Source organism: Gastrolobium bilobum, unplaced genomic scaffold, assembly GCF_033153095.1.
Source record: "Gastrolobium bilobum isolate Gb01-03AN ecotype WA unplaced genomic scaffold, APGP_CSIRO_Gbil_v1 utg5726, whole genome shotgun sequence".
Lineage (NCBI taxonomy): Eukaryota > Viridiplantae > Streptophyta > Magnoliopsida > Fabales > Fabaceae > Gastrolobium > Gastrolobium bilobum.
In genome coordinates, this window is record NW_026896804.1 from 514,995 (window position 1) to 535,300 (window position 20,306).

Sequence of the window (20,306 nt, forward strand, 5' to 3'; positions counted from 1 at the left end):
TAAAGGGATATATTTTTCTTATGTTGTAGGAAAAGAATTACCTTATGTTGTAGAAACAAAAGTATAAATGGGACCCACATGTAAAAGGAGAGAGAAAAAAAAGCGGTGGGACCCAACCTCTTTTTGTGTGTGTAGGAGAGATGTTTATCTCATGTAAAATGAGATAAACATAACCCTCTTATAAAATAGGGTTGGAGAAGTCACACAGAGAGAGAGAGAGAGCGAAAAAAGAACCTTGGCCAGGGAGGTAAAAGAAGCATAAAAATTACACCTCATGACCGAAATTAATCAGCAAAGGATGAAGGATTTACTAGCGAAGAGAATAACAAACAAATAATGTGTTTCGACAGATAAAATGCCCTGTATAGATGCTGCACGAAATTAAAATATAATATTTGAAGTCAGAGACTCAAAGAGACCGTACAATAAAAACCTTGTTCAACATCTCAACTCAAATGGTCAAAGTAATTTTTATGGACTAAGAAATAAGAATGGAATATTTGTGGAATGTACGGAACATTACGATTGAGCCAGCGGTCAGTAATTTCCGAGAGTGCAAGTTGGAATCAAATATTAGGGAAGCAACTTGGGGAGGCGTACAAAACCATTGTACTTCCAAGACCAACAGAAGAAGGATTAGTGACAATTTTTTTAACAATAAAGTGAAAATGATTATTTTAATAAGAATAGATACTTATCACCAAAAAAATTTATTACCTTTATAATTAATCTAATCACCTTTGATTTCTGTCAATCTTACGGTTATAATTTATTGGAAATTAATAATTATTAATAAAAGCGATCCAATAATTTCCAATAAATTATAACCGTTAAATTGACGGAAATTAATGATGATTAAGTTAGTTGTAAAGGTTGTAAACTTTTTTGGTGGTAAGTATATCCTTCTCCATTTTAATGAGCTTATCGTTTCTCAAATATCTTCGCCACTAAATCATAACGATACAAAGATTTATTAATGGTAATAAAAAAATAGAGAATCATAATTATTTAACGGTAAATCAATTAATATAAAAAAAATAAACAAAATGACGTAATTTTGAGGTAACCAAAAAAATATATATATCAACCAGCTATGTAGCACGGATACGTTACTTTTTTGAAATTTTGCGTGTCGGACACGCGTCCGACACGGACACGCTCCGACACGCGGTCAACATTTGGGGACACACGGTCAACTCTCTGACACGTTTCGACACGTTTTTCTGACACGCAGTTAACGCTCGGATACGTTTTTTTTAATCTTTATTTTATTTTATTTACATCTTTTCAAAGAAATAATTTATAAATTAATTTTTTTCTGTTATGAAATTTGACATTAAAAATTAACAAAGTACGAAAAATTATTTATATTTATATTTATGTTATGAAATTTAAATATTTGATTGGTTATATGACTTATTATGGACTCTTATATGTTTTAAATATAAATTATATTATATATATTAAAAATTTTATTTAATATCAAAACATGTCTCAACGTGTCAAAATATGACATTTTTTAAAATTAACGTGCCGGCATGTCATGTCGTGTCTCGTGTCCGTGTCCGTGCATCATAGTCAACCAGTTTGAGAAATATTTCTCTATTTTAATTGCTGGTTTGAATGAATAACTGAAATTTATCACCATTCATTTCCAAATTATATAAAACACAGTAGTTGAACTTAAGATTTAATTAAGAAGATATCATCTGATAAAAAAAAATAAAATCATAACGATAATTTTCAATACCAGCTTTGAAATATAATGCAAAGTAAAGCCATTTCGATTACGTGGTACATGGAATTGATGTAAAATACTATTAAAATTAATTTAAATAATATAGATAATTCTTATTTAAGAAATTAACTTTTTCATTCATAATTTTTCAATTTACCTTTTTAAAACTTATTTTTGAATAACAAAAACTGTTATTTTTTAGAAAATTTAAAATGTGTACAATTTTGGGGTAATTTTTTTAATAATTATAAATTATTTCATATTCAAACTATTAAAAGAAAACTTACACACTGTTATAACCAATGTTGTTAAAAACTTAAAATTGAGATTTTAAGTGAAATGAAAAGGAGACTAAAAAATCGTAAAACATAAAATTGTAATATAAATAAATTATAAAAACATAAAAGCGTTTGAAATATTGGTAAAAAATTTTTGATAAAAAAATTGTAAAAACTTAGAATCGTAGTGATAAATCGAGATTTTAACCACTATGATTATAACTATCATCTTTAAATCACAAATCACTTTTTTATTTATTTTCTCCTTTATTAAGGATATCTTATGCTCTTGTATTTCTTCCACCCACCCTTTATTATAATTTATTTTTCATTATAAAATACAAAAGTTATGTGATAAAGGACAACACCAGACACAAAAATAACTTTGAAGCTAATTTAGAACTAAATAACATTAAAATAACAAGACCCTGGAAAAATAAGTCCATGGAAAAAATAAACTACACAAATTTCTGTAGACATAAAAAAACTGGAAATATAATCTTGAGTTATAAAAATATATTTGGAAATAAAAAATATAAATATAAATAATAAATAATTTATTTTTAGTATAAAATATAAAATTTATATGATAAAGAACAACACCAGACATAAAAAAAAATCAAGCTAATTTAGAAGTAATAAACTTATAAATAACATTGAAATAACAAGACATAACTGAAAAAAATAAGGCCATGAAAAAATTAAACTATATAAATTGCCTATCTATTTAATCTTTTTATTGTTATTACTTTTTATTAGCATTAGATTGTATTTAAATCAACAGTTGAAGGATAGGGACATTAAATCAACAGTTATAAAAAAATTATATTTAAGATCGTTGATTTAAATTTAATCCAACGATGATAAAAAAATAATAAGAATAGGAAGATTAGAAAGGTAGGCAATATAAGAGTCTCCCTACAAATATTGATGCTTTTACTATAGAAATATTTTTTCTCCCGTACCCATAAAAGTGAATGAGGTCTCTTTAATTTTTTCTCTTTCTTTATTTCACAACGAGATTCATTCATTTTCATGGTGTGACGGAGAAAATATTTTTATAATAAAAAAAAATATTAAACCCAGAAATAATATATAAGGATTGATGGTATGATAATTCCATAAAGAAAATTATATCTACGTAAAGTTTGTTTTGATTCTGATTGAATCGAATTTCAAAATCGAAACCAAAAACTGATTAAACCTAATAAAAAAATTTAATTTTTCTCTCTTTTATTTATAATTTTTTCATTTTTTTCATTCGGTTTTTTGCGATTTTCATAATTATATTATATTATGAACACTACTTCAATATTTGCGAAGAGATTTGAATTTTTTGTCATAAATATTTTACGTATATCGCAACAATTAGTTAATTAAAAAGTTTTAAATATTCACGAACTCCTGAAAAAAAAGACAAAATAACTCCAAACAAATTAGTTACCAAGGCTTATTAAATAAATCAAATAAATTTGTTATCTTCCCGTATACTTTCACAAGACATGTTTAGAATTTAGACTATCAAACTCTTGCGGAATAACACCGCACATTACGGAATGATTCATTGAATTTGGTTAAAAACACAAACGAAAATAACGTTTGTGTGTGTGTGTGTTAAATCTTGACTGACAAATTTAGTAGGTAGTTTGGGTTTACGAAATGGAGAAAAGTAATCTTGAAAGGAATTGGAGAAATGTATGGTATGGGCTCTTGTATTCCTTCTCTTAGCAACGCAATGACGTCCTCCGTTATCTTCTCAAACTCGTCAGAGCACACAACTGTGTTCATTGTCAAAAAATGAAAAGGATACAACTTAGGCGTGAACGCTTTTGCACGTATCTACACAAACATTGAGAATTTGCGGGCTATAGATCAGTCATAATCCCACCATTCCCACCCACCCACGATTAAACAATCAAGCGTTACATACACCTATAGCTACTTCCACTAAGTTGTTTTGAATATCTTCCTCCCTCTCTTTAAATAACTCTTATGTTGGACAAGGAGTGGCAGACAGGGAGGCAATGTTTTACATATAGGTGTTGGAATTTTTAAGTATGATGAATCTTATATTGCTTGCTAATCGACTAAATGAAATATATATAAAAGGATGGATTCAATATCTTAAAATTTTAGGTTGAGATATGAGGTCGGATTCATTTGCTACGGTTGATGTAGTCTTAACCCATTGATGGTGGTTTCCACTTGAAAAGAGTAATCATAAAATATTATTAATTGTATAAATAATGTGTACAAAGAGGTCTCTATTTATACAGAATGAAAACCCTAATACTTGACCTAATACTTGATCTAATGCGCTTGGCCCAATACAATAAATACTAATAATAATAAAATAACAAATATTTACAACACTTCCCTTCAAGCTGAGGAATAGATATTTATCATTCTCAGCTTGCTAGTAAGTTCTTGAAATTTGTCTGAAGAAAGTCTCTTTGTCAATAGATCAGCTAATTGACGCCATGTATGGAGATATTTTAAAAAAGTATAATTAAAAAAATAAACCTCTTATATGAGGAGATATTTTAAAAAAATATAATATAAAAATTATTAATGAGTTACCGTTCTAAACTTAAATTTTTAGTTGAATTGATTATTTATAATATCTTATAGAGAGTACTTGTTCTATTTAGTATACCGCATTCCCCGTGTTTGAATATTGTTGGTCAATTTAATTTCAATTTAGGTGTCGATTTAGCTCGTTTATAGGGAGACAGAGAAAAGGCCAACTTAATTCAAACTAATAGAAATATGAGATTTTTGTCTCATAACGAATATACTATATCTGTACGGATTTGTGATTAATTTGCTCTGATCATTGGGCGGTTCAGAGTCGGAAAGTAGGCCACCATTTTTTGTTTCCCACCTTTGCTACCCAGGTCAAAAATGTCTGTTTAATTAGTTTCTATAGAATCATGTAATGCTGATTCATCATTATAATTATTGCTGTTATGTTCATTGATTTAAATATGATTTTTGTTGCTGGTAATTTAGCATATATTATCTTTCTTCTTGCGAGGGGCTTTTTCACCTTTTTACCCCTTATTAATTAATTAATAATCATTTTGCCCCTGATTCGAAACTATTTATCAATCTGCCCCTCTTTAGTCGACTACCTTGCATTTTTAATCGACTAAATGACCAAAACAGACAAAAAATGGCTGCTGGGAGATTTAGTTGACTAAATCTCCCTATTTAGTCGACTAAATCTTCATATTTTACAAAAAAAAAATAAGTCAGTATGATTTTAATCGATTAAGTAGAGAGATTTAGTCGATTAAATCTCCCAACAACCGTTTAGTCGATTAAAAATGCAAGGTAGTCGATTAAAGAGGGGCAGATTGGTAGATAGTTTCGAATCAGGGGCAAAATAGTTATTAATTAATTAATAAGGGGCAAAAGGGTGAAAAAGCCTCTTGCGAGGTCTTAAAGCTCTTTTGTATTGTGTAAAATAGTAGCCCCACTCAAAAAAAAATCATGATGGTAAGTAATGATGATAAACTTTCATAATGAATTCTGTTAGTTAAAGAGAAAATAATTAAATGATTTTTAAATATCTAAAATATAAATATAAATTTTTTTCGTTTAATGCTTAGTATTTTTGGGAATTATGAAGACATTACTTCTTGAATAAATAGTAGATAAAAAGCTGATTGTTGCTGTTGGGGGTTGGTTAATGAATGGTGGAAGTTGTAAATGAAAGAGGCGCCCCTTGGAATCATATGAGATGAGAAGTGGTCCACATACGATGGATTATGGCCGACTAGTCAAGTTATTATGATGATAGCAACATGAGAACCTAAGTGCTGACGTTAATTAACATCTCCACAGTGAAGGTGGCGGATGTTGCTGGCTTTGTGCCGAGAGAGCGTTGACCTTATTGTTTCTTCTGTGTGACCAAATTAAAAATGATTAAATGGGAATGTTTTGTGAAAATATACTTATTAAATTCGACGGTTATTGACCCGATTAAAGTACTAATATCTGAGTTATTGGTATCTATACTTTATGAATAATATTTCTCTCATTTAATATGAGAGAAAATTTTTTCCTACATTAACAAGAAATATAGAGTCCATAAGTTAAAGAAAAAAAAATTACAGACACGTCTTTTTATATCTTTATGATATGAAATAGTTATCTACAACTATTGGAGAAAACAACTTTTCATATTTTATACTTAAAAATCTTATATGTAGACTCCATAACAAAATCATTTTACATTAGTTTCTATAAGAAAGTTGCTAAATTTATTACATATCTTACACATCAAATTCTCCAAATTGTGTGCGGAAGTTATAAACCAATTTTGATTCAAGACACACTTATACTATGCAAACAATGTATAGTATGATCATCTTGACTAAACAAATCCTCATGTGGGAATTTGAAGTTTTTAAAATAAGTATTTTATTAAAAACTCACACCTAGATTTTCTACAATTCAAGACAAGACTACATATCAAAAAAATATTTTATTAAGGACTTCATTTTGAAAATGAAATTTGGAGTTTTTCTTTATATAAAAAAAAGAAAATTAAAAAAATAAAAGCATGAACACACTTGTTCTTTGGGATTGAAGTGATGCTTGTAAACTATGCGAAGAAAATGACAGCGTTGTAAAAGGATCAGACTAAAGAGGTCTTATTATGGTTGGAAACGATACTCAAAGCACTAAGATGGAGAGACTTGAGTTCAGAGCTTATGACCTTGTGGAGTAAAGAGAAAATGAGAATCAACGATTAATAAGGAAAATGTTGGAGCAATGGAATCGGCAATTACGAGTAAGGGTTTCATTTAATAAGATTTATGATTAATTAAAATGTTGTGAACAATTTTAATTTTTTTTTTAAATGCATAACCTAACGGATTTTTGTCACCCGATCGGATCATCAATTTTGATAAAATCCAATTGGTATTAACCAATTTTTATCGGATCCATTACATAATTGTTCTATCGCTAAGCTCGAACCGGTTAAATCACCAATTAATCAGATTTTGAGTCCGACGGTTCGAGCCGGATTTGATAAGAGCTTGCCACTTTTGAAATTTGAATAGGACTTGAATCCTGTACCGCAGAACCCGCAAGTCAAATATTTCTTTCTGGAACTTATATAAGACCGTCTCAATTTGAACATTTTTCTTCTGGACTTTTCCTATTTGTAGGTTCAGCCATTCAGGTTTTACTATTTTTTTTTATCTCTTGCATTCTCAACTCCTTAACCTTATTATTCCTTACTCGAATTCATCATCATTTTCTTTTCATTTAATAAAACGACGCCAAAGGTTTTAAAGATGAATTGGCTTCCCCAGCTTATTAAATTCAAGCCATTCCACACTAGCTCCTTTAACGTGAAGGAAAACTGCACAATAATAAAAAAAATGTATTTAAAAAAAAATTAAATTCAAACTTTTGATTTTAATATTTGTAAACACAAATTTTTTTAAAGTATATATTTACTTAAGGATATTTTTAAAATTATAAAACTCTTTGTTAAAATTAATGTCAGGTCAGGATGAAATTTTTATTTATTTAAAAAAAGAGTATTAAATTGTACAACTCTCAGAATTTAAAGTTAGTTATTAGATAAAACAAAACAATAGAGAGCAATCAGAGTTATTAGATATAAAATATAAACACGAGAAGGTTTGATATTATGTGGCAGTAAGATATTTGTTGATATTTTGTGGCACTAGGATATTTTATGCCATTCGATTCGCCTTGGAGGGACCACAAGGCTACAAAGACAGGAATGAGAAAGTGGGGTGCTGAATGCTGTAATTGGCGTATTTGAGTGGGGAGTAATAGTATTTACTTGGGCCTCTGACGAAGAAAGCACCGAGAAAATGAGGTGCCGAGTGCAACAACTCTCACCGCTTTCGTAATCAAACACGTTAGTTATATTGGCAAAGGATGAAATGTCAACGGTCCTCTCTTTTAGTCTTTACCCTTTTTCCCTCATAAATATAACCCACAACCTCAATTCCCCTTCCACACTCACATCAACAGAAACAGAAACACACACACTCACAAAAAATGAAACTAGTTTGGTCCCCAGAGAGAGCATCTAAAGCATACATCGACACAGTTCAATCCGTAAGTACTACTAATTATTAGATAAATTAAACCATTTTAGTTTTGTTACCTCTTCCCACATCCATTGATGGATCTCTCTTAACATTTTTTTTTTCTTTCCACACATGCAGTGCAAGATTTTCCATGAATCAGGTGTGGCGGAGATGGTTTCTGCCATGGCTGCAGGGTGGAACGCACAGCTCATAGTGGAGACATGGTCACAGGGTGGAGTGATCCCAACCAGCGTGGGTTTAGCCATAGCGAGCCACCACACGGGTGGAAGGCACGTGTGCATAGTCCCCGATGAACGGTCGAGATCAGAGTACGCAAAAAGCATGTGTGAGGCTGCAGGCATGTCGCCGGAAATCATGGTGGGGGAAGCAGAGGAAGTGATGGATGGTTTGGTTGGCATAGAATTCTTGGTGGTTGATTCTCGTCGGAAGGATTTTCCGAGAGTGTTGAGGCTTGCCAAGTTGAGCAGCAAGGGTGCCGTGCTGGTTTCAAAGAATGCTTGCTGTTCCTCTAAGACTGGTTCCAGTTTCATATGGAGGAGTGTCCTTGGTCAAGGATCGCGCCGTCTTGTTCGTTCGGTGTTTCTTCCGGTGGGGAAAGGCCTTCACATGGCACACTTGTCGGCCACCGTATGTAACAATTCTGTTTCACCACTCAAGGCTGGTAATGGTCATGGACATGGACATGCCAAGAGATGGATTAAGCATGTTGATCAACAATCAGGGGACGTGCACTTTATTAGAAGATGAATTCATATATATATATATATAGTTCCCTGCCAAACCTTTTTTTTTGTTTCCCCTTTTTTGTAAATTACGGTATGGATTGTAGTATTATATATCACCGACGGATCAAGATATTTTCATAGTACTCGGTGAGAAGGTCATGTTTTATTGAGTAACACTAAACATTTGGTTTATTTATTTATTTATTTTTTAAAAAGGATAAACCTTCATTGCTCCTCTTTTCTTTTTCTTTTCTTTTTCCATATTTGCAACAATCTATGATGCTTCTTTGTTTGCAATTGGTTTAATGGCTGATTTGTAAACTAGGCATCCACAAACCACTTTTGAGATCCTCCCAGTAGGCTGGGTGTTGGGATCTGCTTCTCGAATTCCCAAAAAACACAAAATATTGAGAATAGGCATAAGTCATAACGAAATCGACTATATCATGTTTGATAAATTAATCTCAAGTAACGAATAATGGTTAACTTAAAAAAGAAAAAAGAAAAAAGAAAAAAACAAATCAATGGAAAACAACATAATAGTCCTAACTATTTTTCCTTCTTCTAAATGGCTAAATGCTTCTTTTGAAAGCACTACCTTGCTTTAAAGACCTTTCTGCACTCCTATAGCAGCACTTCACAATTGCTCATTTGATTACATAAAGTAACTCTAATGTAACAGATGCTACAAGCAACATGCAACATAATATTAAAGCTCAAACTTAAAACTATCTATTCAACCAGAAGAATTAGAAAGTACAAGTAAAGTGCTCTTTCGATTTTCTTCTTTTGCTTTTCCGAGGGAAGTGGTGGGACATAAGATGTAGCATCAATGACAGCGTATTTTTTGCACTTAATTAAGCAAAGGAAAGCACCATTGCTGAGTAAAAGTCATTTTTCAAGAAAAAGTGTAAAACAAGAAAAGGAAAGCGTAAACAGAAATCTATGTCATCGAACAGCGATACTAAAATAATTTTAAGTTAGCTGATGTTCACCAACGCATCCTCAATGTTACTTAGCCCTGAGAAAAAAAAAAAATGTTACTCTTACAGCATACAATTACAGAACAGACATTTAGGACAAAAGGGGAAGAAGAAAACTTCTATATTCTAATGTTAGCAAAAGAAATCACAAGCTCCCCATCCTTTTTTTGTATGATTTTTCCCCTGCTCAGGACCAATGTCATTCGAGATCACTAAAAGACAAAGTAGATATTCAATGTAAGAGTAGAATCACAGTTGATGAGGTAAAAACAATGACTAGTCGAGATATGCACATGTAAGCATATATTTTTTGTGCTGAACAGAAATCACATGATTTCGTACCAACGCAGTCGTGAGGAAAGGTTAACCTAACAAACCATTTGCATAATTGTCACTTAGCCAGTATGAGTTTGTCACGTTAAAGCGCATGTCCACCTTGGCGTTAACTTCCAGTCAGCAGTTATTACTTATTACAAGCAATGCATATAAGGAACTACAATGAAATTCAGTCAATTACTTATCTTCACCAAACATAAAGTTCGATAAGAATATATTTGAACTCCACATTAAATTCAAAATGTTACCACAATGGAGAATCTTACCGTGCTGCAAATATAATTATTCGCATGTTAAAAGCCTCGTGATGAACAGGATGACGAAAAGTTAAACCACTTTTCGGTGGGTTTATTTTATCTTTCCCTCATGGACATATTTGATGTTGCCAATGGAAAAAAAAAATTAATTTAATATTTTTTAATAAAATAATTACGTATTTATTATAGTTTTAGAAATAATTACGAATTTATTGCACAATGTGACGCTCCTTTTGGGCGTCACTCATCAGGTGTTGACATGTGTCATTTTTTTTTTCAAAAAAAAAATCAATTTAATCATAAAACTTTTGAAGGCCATAACTTTTGACTAGGGTATCCAAATCAGGTAATTTTTTTTTGATTCTACATAACTTTTCGAGATCTACGCAATGACATCTCATTCGATATATTTTATTTCTCACAAACATAATTTAAATTTAAATCAGGTAATCCTTCTTCCTTAGAGATTTATAATATTTAATTATTTTCTTTATTAATATAGATTTTTCAAATTGATTTTTAAGTTTAAATCACAAATCAAATATTTATTTTGTTTTCCTTATTAATAATAACGGGAAAGTGTTACTTTTAATTTAAATCACAAACCAAATTTTTTATAATAAAAATAAAAAAAAATTATTTTTTTTAATTTAAATCACACATCAAATCTTGATTTATTTTTTATATTAAATCACAAATGCAGAACTCAGAGACTTCTGAGTTTAAAAATGTGACACGTGTCAACACTTGACACGTCACCAATCACGTCTAAATTGAGTTTCAATCAAGAGGCAATCACGCCTAATTTAGGTAATTTTATTTTTGAAAAATATTTATAAGCCATCATTAATTTCAGACCACGAATAATAACTCAGAAGCTTGTGGCATTAATCATTATTTTTCAAAAATAATATCTTTCCTCCTTAGAGATTTAGAATATTTATTTAATTATTTTCTTTATTTCTACAGATTTTTCAAATTGATTTTTTAGTTTAAATCACAAATCAAATCTTTATTTTGTTTTCCTTATTAATAATAATTTATTTTTATTTTTAATTTAAATCACAAACCAAATTTTTATTATTATAAAAAAAAAATTAAATCACAAATCAAAATTTTATTTACTTTTGTTTATTAAATCACAAATTCAGAACTCAGAGGTTTCTGGGTTTAACCGCTCTTATAATACCATTCTTGAAAATTAAAATTGTGTTTGTGAGAAATAAAATATGTCAAATAAGATGTCATTGCGTAGATTTTGAAAAGTTATGTGGAATCAAAACACGAATTACCTGATTTGGATACCCGAGTCAAAAGTTATGGCCTTCAAAAATTTTATGATTAAATTAATTTTTTTTTGAAAAAAAAAAATGACACATGTCAACACCTGATGAGTGACGCCTCATTTGGGGAGACGCTTCAATGGGGCGTCTCATGTGACACCCAAAAAGAACGTCACATTGTGCGATTGATCTTATTTTCACAACTATAATAAATACGTAATTATTTAATTAAAATGCATTATTTAAATTTTTTTGCCGTAGTCAATGATTTTTTTTCTTATCTCACTTCAATCGCTGTACTTGCACGTATTAACTTCAATTTAAATTTAATAATTATTTAATTAATCACAGTTGTATAGCACAAAAAAATTCCCATTACATTCATACTTAACTGGCCAATTCATATGATTAACAATATCTTAAAAACTATATTTTAATTATGGGAAATCATTATCTCCATCTACATGAGATAAAAACTTTTCCCTACACAAATTCGTTTTTCGTGCCAATTAATTTTTCTTTTCTTTTTTAATTTAAAATGTGGGACCCACATTTAACTTATCTCTACTTTTTTTCTCTCCTACTATCCTACAACATAAGAAAATATGCACCCTTTAATTATATGATACTTTATTTCCTAACACAGCATACACAGTCTCGAAAGAAATGCCCTGCACGACAATAGTGCAGGAGGGACCATTTTTATCGGAGAATCCCTCGTCGCGATATAGTATAGTAGAAGAGAATCCCTCAAAGAACACCTCTATACCGTCACGATATTCATCAACCGATTCAAACTATGGTGATCAAATCAAAAAATCAAAAATCGAAAAAAATCACAAATTTTAATTGGATTGAAACAATTTTCGGATTAGTTGATAAAAACTGATCCAATCCAAACCAATCCAATATATTAATTCACCTTTACCTACTTGAGTTTTTCCTCTATCATAACCCAAAATTTTTTAAATCAAAGACCCATTAACCCATCAGCTAAATCTACGAAAAAATTTAATCACCTTTCATCAACAAAATTTCATCTGTGTTGATCTTCATATCTCAATGCCCCAAAAAAAAAACAATATTATATTGTTTACTGATACTTTTATATTTCAAAAAATAATAATTTACCAGGTCAATATATACAAAAGACGTTATTTGCACAATAATCATGAAACATTTTAGTATTTTTAAAAAATCAAAAACCGATCTAATCCAAACCGAAAAAAATTGAATTGGATCAGATTGGATTTGAAAAAAATCCAAACCGAATGGATGATTAGATAATCAAACCGAAAAGATCATATCGGATTTGAAAAAAAATCCAAACCGAAAGGATTAGATCGGATGATTTTTGTTTCCAAAACCGATCCAATTCAGACCGCTAAACCCCCCACGATCAACCAGGCGCATGTACCGCAATAATATAAACTACTTATGTTATACAATCACGTCACAAAAAAAATTGTGGAAGTTTCGGAACCAAGCATGACCGTAGCGATATCAATGGAAAAATCCTTACTACCAATATACATAAGCCAGCCAAATCATCATTAGACCCATTGGGAAAGGGCAGAAAAACCTAAAAAGGAAGTGATAAAATGAAAGACAGCAAGACGCTGGAGTAAATGTGGCCCGACAACTTGGCAGGTTACTTTTGGCCTCGCCGTCGTTGATGATATGCATTCCTATCACTAGCATCTGTCTTTGCCCATTCATGTGAGGAAGAAGAGCCTACTTTGTCTCTAACTTCAGGCATTGTTCTCACGGAATGATTATGCTCTGTAGAAGGGAGCGCCCAACCACCCTGTCTGGCCTGCTCATCTGGTGCGCTAGTGCTAGCTCCTAAAACACCAAAGAGCAGAAATTGAAGATAAAAAATAACAATCAAAATATCCAAATAGCATTTATTACTTACTTCTTAAAGTTATTAGGATGATTTAATGAAGGATACTAAATGTTTCGTAACAAGTGCACTATGATAACTCATTTAACAAATATGACAATAAAGAATTTTCAAAACTTTTGGGACAAATATGTAAATGAAAGAATGTCATTCTCTATATAAATATTAAAGATGTCTAAATATTGGTAGAGATGAACCTACATAACCCTCAAGTAGGAGAATGGAAACTCACCAATACTACCAGTCCATCCAGGCAAATACTTTTGAGCCTTTCCTTTCCATGCTTCCTCAAAGCCAGCAAGTTCATCTACAGAATCACAACCCAAAACCTTCAGCAATATTGATCTACAAGGGTATGGAACTGCTATAGTGGACATCATATAATATATGAATATTAGAACTATAATATACCTTCATTTAGATTGTACAAGGTCTGCACAGTATCCACTTTACCATTTGAATTGAGTTTTCTTGAAAGGGAATTTCCCTATAAAGTATATCCGAATAAGTGAAACAAAAATAGTAAGGGATGGTTAAAACCACTTAAAAATGAATTCCTAGATACCAAGAAACTGAAGCAACTTCCTACAATATTGCTACCAAAGAGAACAATATATGAATACCTTGTTATGAAGGCCTCTAGAAACTATGTGGGCAGCTTGTCTCGTGGCACTATCGGCCTCTTTGCATTCTTCAAAGGTCACCTAACAGATTAAAGATGGCATCAGAAATGTTAATACAATGCAAATCCTGGATGCAGTCAAGCTGTTTATCAACATTAATACTCACTCCATCACTACCAGTCCTCCTTGTCCTTGACGAAGTATAATATGTTCCATTTGCACCACCATAGGTGACTGTTGAGCTGTGGAAGCAGAAGCTACGAGACTGAGGCAGAGGTCCAGTACCATTGAATCTGTTGTTCTCACTTTTATGCTGAAAATGTCTGATCCTCTTTCCTGCAACATGAACATTGAAAAACCAGCTTAAACAAAACTCAAGGTACCACTTCTGAGAGAGCAAAAGCACCTAGTGCTAAATGCAAAGGACACATTACCTTCAGGTTCATCATCTGGATGTTCAACCGAGGGTTCATTGTTTGACCTACCGTGCTTTCTCGGATTTTCTTTCTTCTCCTCCAGTGCATCCTCTTTTTCATCATCAGAGTTCAATTCCTCAATGATTGGCCCTCTTGGTTTTCTAGGTTCTGGAGCCTGATGCTCTTCATCATCAGAGTTCAATTCCTCAATGATTGGCCCTCTTGGTTTTCTAGGTTCTGGAGCCTGATGCTCAAGAAATCCAGATGGATGCACATCTGGGGTGAAGGGATTTCCACTTGGACCAAAGGGAGTAGACTGGAACATGGTTCCAAAAGGACGGGTGAAGAAGGGATCATCAAATGGGTCCCTTCCCCCAAAAAAGTTTGACAATAGACTCCTGGGAGGTCCAAAGCCTCCAGAACCAGCAAAAAGGTCACTAAAGTCAAAGAAAGGATCCCTGCCACCTCTGGGTCCCTGCATTCTGCTTCTTCGAGTGTAGTATTCCCTGCAGGTACAAAAACCAAATATTTGACCTCTCAATGCATGCAGGATAACTAACCCGTAAATAATAATGTACAAACAGCATAAAACTAACAGGAAATTTAAAAGCCCCCACAAGACGAAGTCCTTCATTATTAATCCCAGATCCCAGGATCAGTAATATGATGTACTACCAATACCATTCAAAATATAAATTACTAAAATAATTCCAATAGAAGTTTAAGGTGCATCCCTTCAACTATGATGTATTGGTGCTGGTGAATATAAAATATAAACTATCAGATTAAATCTACAGCTGTAGACTTTTGAGGAGTTTTCTATCTTATGTGCTTGATACTCCTCTTCCATCATTTATGATATAAAATTTGTAGATATGGCTAGGTTTGGACCTAAGATTAACATTTAAGAGACTCCCAAATCCCGAACTTTAGAATCTAAAGTAATTGGGAGATATTCGTAGGTTTGTTTAACTTCATTGGGTTTCTTATATTTCAGCTCCCAACAAAGGTTAATATTCAAGTGACAAGTTCTATGAAGTGTAGTTTTTTTTTTTTTCGTTAGCTATATCTTTTGAAATTGACTTGGTTCTTTGAGTTCTTATGTCCAATGTGATATATGCCATCATCGGCTATTTTTACAAATAGAAGCAAACAGTTATGCTGTTTCTGAATTACATAGCCGAGCAGTACGGAAATTGGAAAAACCAGAGTCCTAAACAAGATAGAAACATAGAGAGTAAAGAGAGCCCTATCATGAAAACTAAACCCTAAACCTTAATTTTAGTTTTAGACAGGGCATCCTTCAAACACTTACGACATTATCTTGATTTCCAAAGACGTTGAAAACACTGCAGTCAGTTACATGATTGCAGACTGAATGTTGTGGAATGATGGTTAAGCAGTGACAGTAGGGGGAAAAAAAGAAAAAAACCTTGGCGAAAGCTAAACAATCCACAGAACCCTGGCAAAAGGCTTCCAAGGCAAAATAGAATCAATCAACCAAACCGCAAGGCAATGAGTTGAGTTTAACACGAAAAGCGGTCAAATCTTAGCCGCAATCACAAACAAAAACTCTGATGAATATCATACATTGCTACACCCTCCTTCCTAGAATAATTATCCAATAAAGTTATGAATGCGGGAAAAAATCAGAAGAAAGCAAATAGAATATTGAAATACTACATGATCGCCACAAGTCAATTAATTCATTTATCCAATGGAACACGAACTTCGTAGATTAACCTAAATAAGCTAAAGAGAGGGAGTAAAAAATAATAAAAAATAATAAGGTCATGTTTCAAATTAGCACATTCTACTTTCAATTGTTTCAATTAATCAAATATATTTTCTGATGATAACAAATCAACATATATGTCAAAATTTTAACAGTAAGACAATTATAGCTCCTAAATAACGTTTCGTGTTCAACTACTTTTCTTCTTGTGCCCTGAAACATCAGGGTTTGTTACGGCGTGCTTTTTTTGTCTGCAGCAGCGGTTTACCGGTTTGTGCACTTACTCCTTAGGATTTAATTGAAACAATTGAAAGCATAAGGTACTAATTTAAAACATGACCAAAGTTCAAGGTAATGTATTTTAGCAACAACAAAAAAAAAAAACTGTGATAGCGTAACTGGATGAAAAAACAAATGAAAACTAAATTTGAAGAGAGAATACCAGGCAAGCGAAGAAAGTAAGGAATTGAAGGATACGAAAGACGATCTCCAAATCCTGATCGCGTCCGAAACGTTTTGTTGGAAAGAAGTGGTTATTCTTATTATGAATGTAACAGAAAGGGAATGAGGGGGGCACAATTGCCAGGGAAAAAAGAGAAATTCCCTTCAATAATTCCCTCTGTCAGGATATGGCAGGTTCTAATAGCAGAACCAAATGATCTCCACGCGTTGGACCCGGGTTTCATCCGTGTGCCCAAAACTAATAATATCCGTTATCCAATTCAAAGATTAAACCAAATCAATTAATAAATTTAAATGAGAAAGATAAGTACATACGGAGGGTATTCGCGATTTGGATTGGATCGATTTTGAAAGTAAAAGTTATCTGATCCAATCATTCAGTTTGATCATGTAATCATCCATCAGTTTTGATTTTTTTAAATTCGGTCTGATCCGATCCAATTTTTTTCGATTTGGATTGGATTGGATTGGATTGATTTTCAGCTTTTTGAAAATCATAAAATTTATTTCGTGATTATTATGCAAATAACATATTTTGTATATATTGACTTTGTAAATTTATTTATTTTTGAAATACAAAAAACATCAGTAAACGATAATATAGTTTTTTTTTTTGACAATGAGATATGAAGCTCTACATAGATGAAATTTTGTTGATGAGATGTGATTAGGATTTTTCTAGAGTTTAGTTGATGGGTTAATATGTCTTGGGTTTAGAAATTTTTGGGCTATAATTGGGGAAAGACCCAAGTAGGTAGAGGAAAATTATTATATTGGATCAGTTTCAATTGGATTGGTTTTCATCAACCAATCCAAAAACCGATCCAATCCAATTAAAATTTGTAATTTTTTTCGGTTTTCAATTTTTCAATTTTCGGTTAATTCGGTTATCAATTTTTTGGTTCGGTCACCGCGGTTTTTGAATCGATTTGGATCGGTTGATGAACACCCCTATACATATCTTACTGAAAAAAATAAAGGTGTGAATTTTATCTTTTTATATTTATTTCTTTCTTAAAATGACCTAAATTTGTATCCATTAAGGGCCTGTTTGGTGCACCTGATAAAAGGGACAGATAGGATAGACTATCCTATCATATCCTTATTTATTGTTTGGTGAATCAGTAGGATACGATAGACTTATCCTTTTGGCTTCTCTTTTCCTATTGATAGGCTGATATATAATCCTAAAAGGGGGCTTGGGTTAAGAGGGGATAGGATAGGATAATAAAAATTATTTTTTATTTTCCCAACTAACCCTCCCCATACATGAACCCAGCACCCCAATATCTACTCCGACGGCGTACCCGCCATATGGTCCGCCAGAACAGTGCCACCATGGTCATGGATTTGGAGGTTCTGATGCTTCTTCTGCATCGTAGTGATTATTGGATTCTTCGTCACAAACCTTGTGATGTTGAAACCCAGATTCTGAAAAGAAAAAAAAATTAACGAACTCTAATTTATCTTCGAAACCTTGGGCTTTACTTGTCCTTTTTCACCATTCGGGTATTTTGATTATCACTTGGTGTTTCACCATCTCTGTCATTGTTTGTGGTTCCAATTATCTTTTTTGATTTTTTAATTACCTATTTAATAATAAAAAAGGATACACACTTTTTCCATAAAAGGTTACTCCTATTAACTATGATTATAATTTTATATACAATAGATTGCTAATCAAATAATATACAACAGACATTATTAACAAAATTATCAAGATACTTTTCCCATATCAACTCCCTTGCCTTCATTCAACTGAAAATATTAAGAATTAAATAATGTTTTTAAAAAAAGGACGGTTATACTTAGCACCAATTTAGGCTTTTAAAAATTCAACTTTGGCCTAAATCTACTGTAATCACTTCATGCCACTATCACTACTATCATCACATATTTGTTAATAATTCTATGGGGGAAACTTTTGTTATTTAAAATAACACAACTTTGTGTTATTTTAAGTAACAATATTATATTTTGAATATACACAAAATTACAGTAATTTCATTTAAAATAACACAAAGTTTTATCTTTTAAGGTGACAAATATTTCCCCTAATTTTATATATAAAAAGTATTTTTATGTATTTCATTTATATATAAAATTAACAAGCTGGCAAGCTCAGTGTTTATGACAAACTGGGAGAGTTACCCTTTCCCAAACAATGATTTCCTCTATCCCGTATTATTAGATGCAAAGCACGATGATCCCACAAGCAGTATTAAAAGAAATCGAAAGTCTTCAGAGAATGTTTATATGGGGGATAAGGTTGACAAAAGACATATTCATCATAATGTTGTTGTTAAGATCGAGATCTTACCTAAGATCGGGAAGAGGTAAAAAAAATCGTAAAATCGACAATAACAAGTTTTCCTATTCCGATTGCGAGCCTTTCTCTCCCCTCTGTGACGTTAGGCTAATGAATAGTGCCCTCACAAGGGTTACCATAAAATTTGACAATTTTTAACAACGAGTTTAGGGTTCATCCACTTAGTTACCAAATAAGAACTTATAACCAACAACAAATCCTAACATATATACATGTTTCCACTTCATGAAACATTCACCAAGGAAACCCAAACTCAAACCATGAGAATCAACCATTCATAGTAGGGTTTCTTACCTTAAATCAACTCTAACACCTCCAAATGTTCTTCTCCAAGCTTTAACCCATGAAAATCTACATTTTCCCTCTCCTCAGGAATAGTGGCAGCGCCCCTTAGAGAGAAGAGCTCTCCAAACAAAGCCTCCTAAGGTGAAACAAGTGTTGGGTTTTGCTAAGGAAGTCTTAAGCTTAATTTTCTGTGAAGAAACCTAAGGCTAAAGGTGAGTAACCAAGGAATTACAATTTTTGCACTCTTGGGTATATAAAAGTCCACATGTTGACTATTGACTTTTCTTTTATGGAATTTATTACTTTGTCCTTCTAATTAATTTACTTTCTAACCAAGTGTCTTAACTTAATCCAATATTACAATGTTATTTTCATATCACTAAATTCTCCAAAGAATATTAATATACCATCATAATTAAGTTGAGACCAAGTTCGGTCCCTCAATTTTACCAAAATCGTAATTTGACCCAAATAACTCTCATAATTATATTCTTGGTCCTAATTGACTTGTTTGGCATGCATTGGACTTCCATTCGTAAAGATCTCATTTTTTGAGTTTTCGGTAAAATTTGTACAATAGCATTTTTACCCGATAAATTCCACTATCCACATTTTTTCTCAAAAAGTGCCTAAAATCTCAAAAGGGGAAGGATCCGTTTACAATTTTTTTTATAAATTACACTAAGTCTGACCAGTCATACACTCTTGATTGAAGTATGACCGATCAGACGTAGTATAGTTTGTAAGAGTTTGTAAATATAACCTTCCCTATCTTAAAATTATTATTTTGACCCAACTTCATCATTATTATCACCAACATAATCCTTAATTATTCATTTCACT

The 20,306-nt window shown here is 31.9% G+C and overlaps 2 protein-coding genes across 3 annotated transcripts; one reads left to right on the top strand and one right to left on the bottom strand.

Moving 5' to 3' along the window:
- The first annotated feature begins 8,070 nt into the window (after positions 1-8,070).
- LOC133302068 (uncharacterized) lies at positions 8,071-8,919 on the top strand. Its single transcript, XM_061501791.1, has 2 exons — positions 8,071-8,130; positions 8,241-8,919. The coding sequence occupies exons 1-2, from the start codon at positions 8,071-8,073 to the stop codon at positions 8,868-8,870; spliced, it is 690 nt and encodes a 229-aa protein (XP_061357775.1). The 3' UTR covers positions 8,871-8,919.
- A 4,183-nt stretch (positions 8,920-13,102) lies between these two features.
- On the bottom strand, positions 13,103-17,038 carry LOC133302138 (uncharacterized). Of its 2 annotated transcripts, none has more exons than XM_061501887.1 (7): positions 16,830-17,038; positions 14,671-15,158; positions 14,403-14,572; positions 14,237-14,317; positions 14,025-14,100; positions 13,846-13,920; positions 13,103-13,552 (listed from the first exon to the last, which is right to left on the bottom strand). In XM_061501887.1, exons 2-7 carry the CDS (start codon positions 15,131-15,133, stop codon positions 13,359-13,361), a joined length of 1,059 nt encoding a protein of 352 aa, XP_061357871.1. In that variant the 5' UTR covers positions 15,134-15,158; positions 16,830-17,038; the 3' UTR covers positions 13,103-13,358. The 2 variants fall into 2 exon arrangements, with proteins under 2 accessions (XP_061357871.1, XP_061357870.1); XM_061501886.1 differs by lacking the exon at positions 16,830-17,038 and adding an exon at positions 15,968-15,986.
- Positions 17,039-20,306: the final 3,268 nt, after the last annotated feature.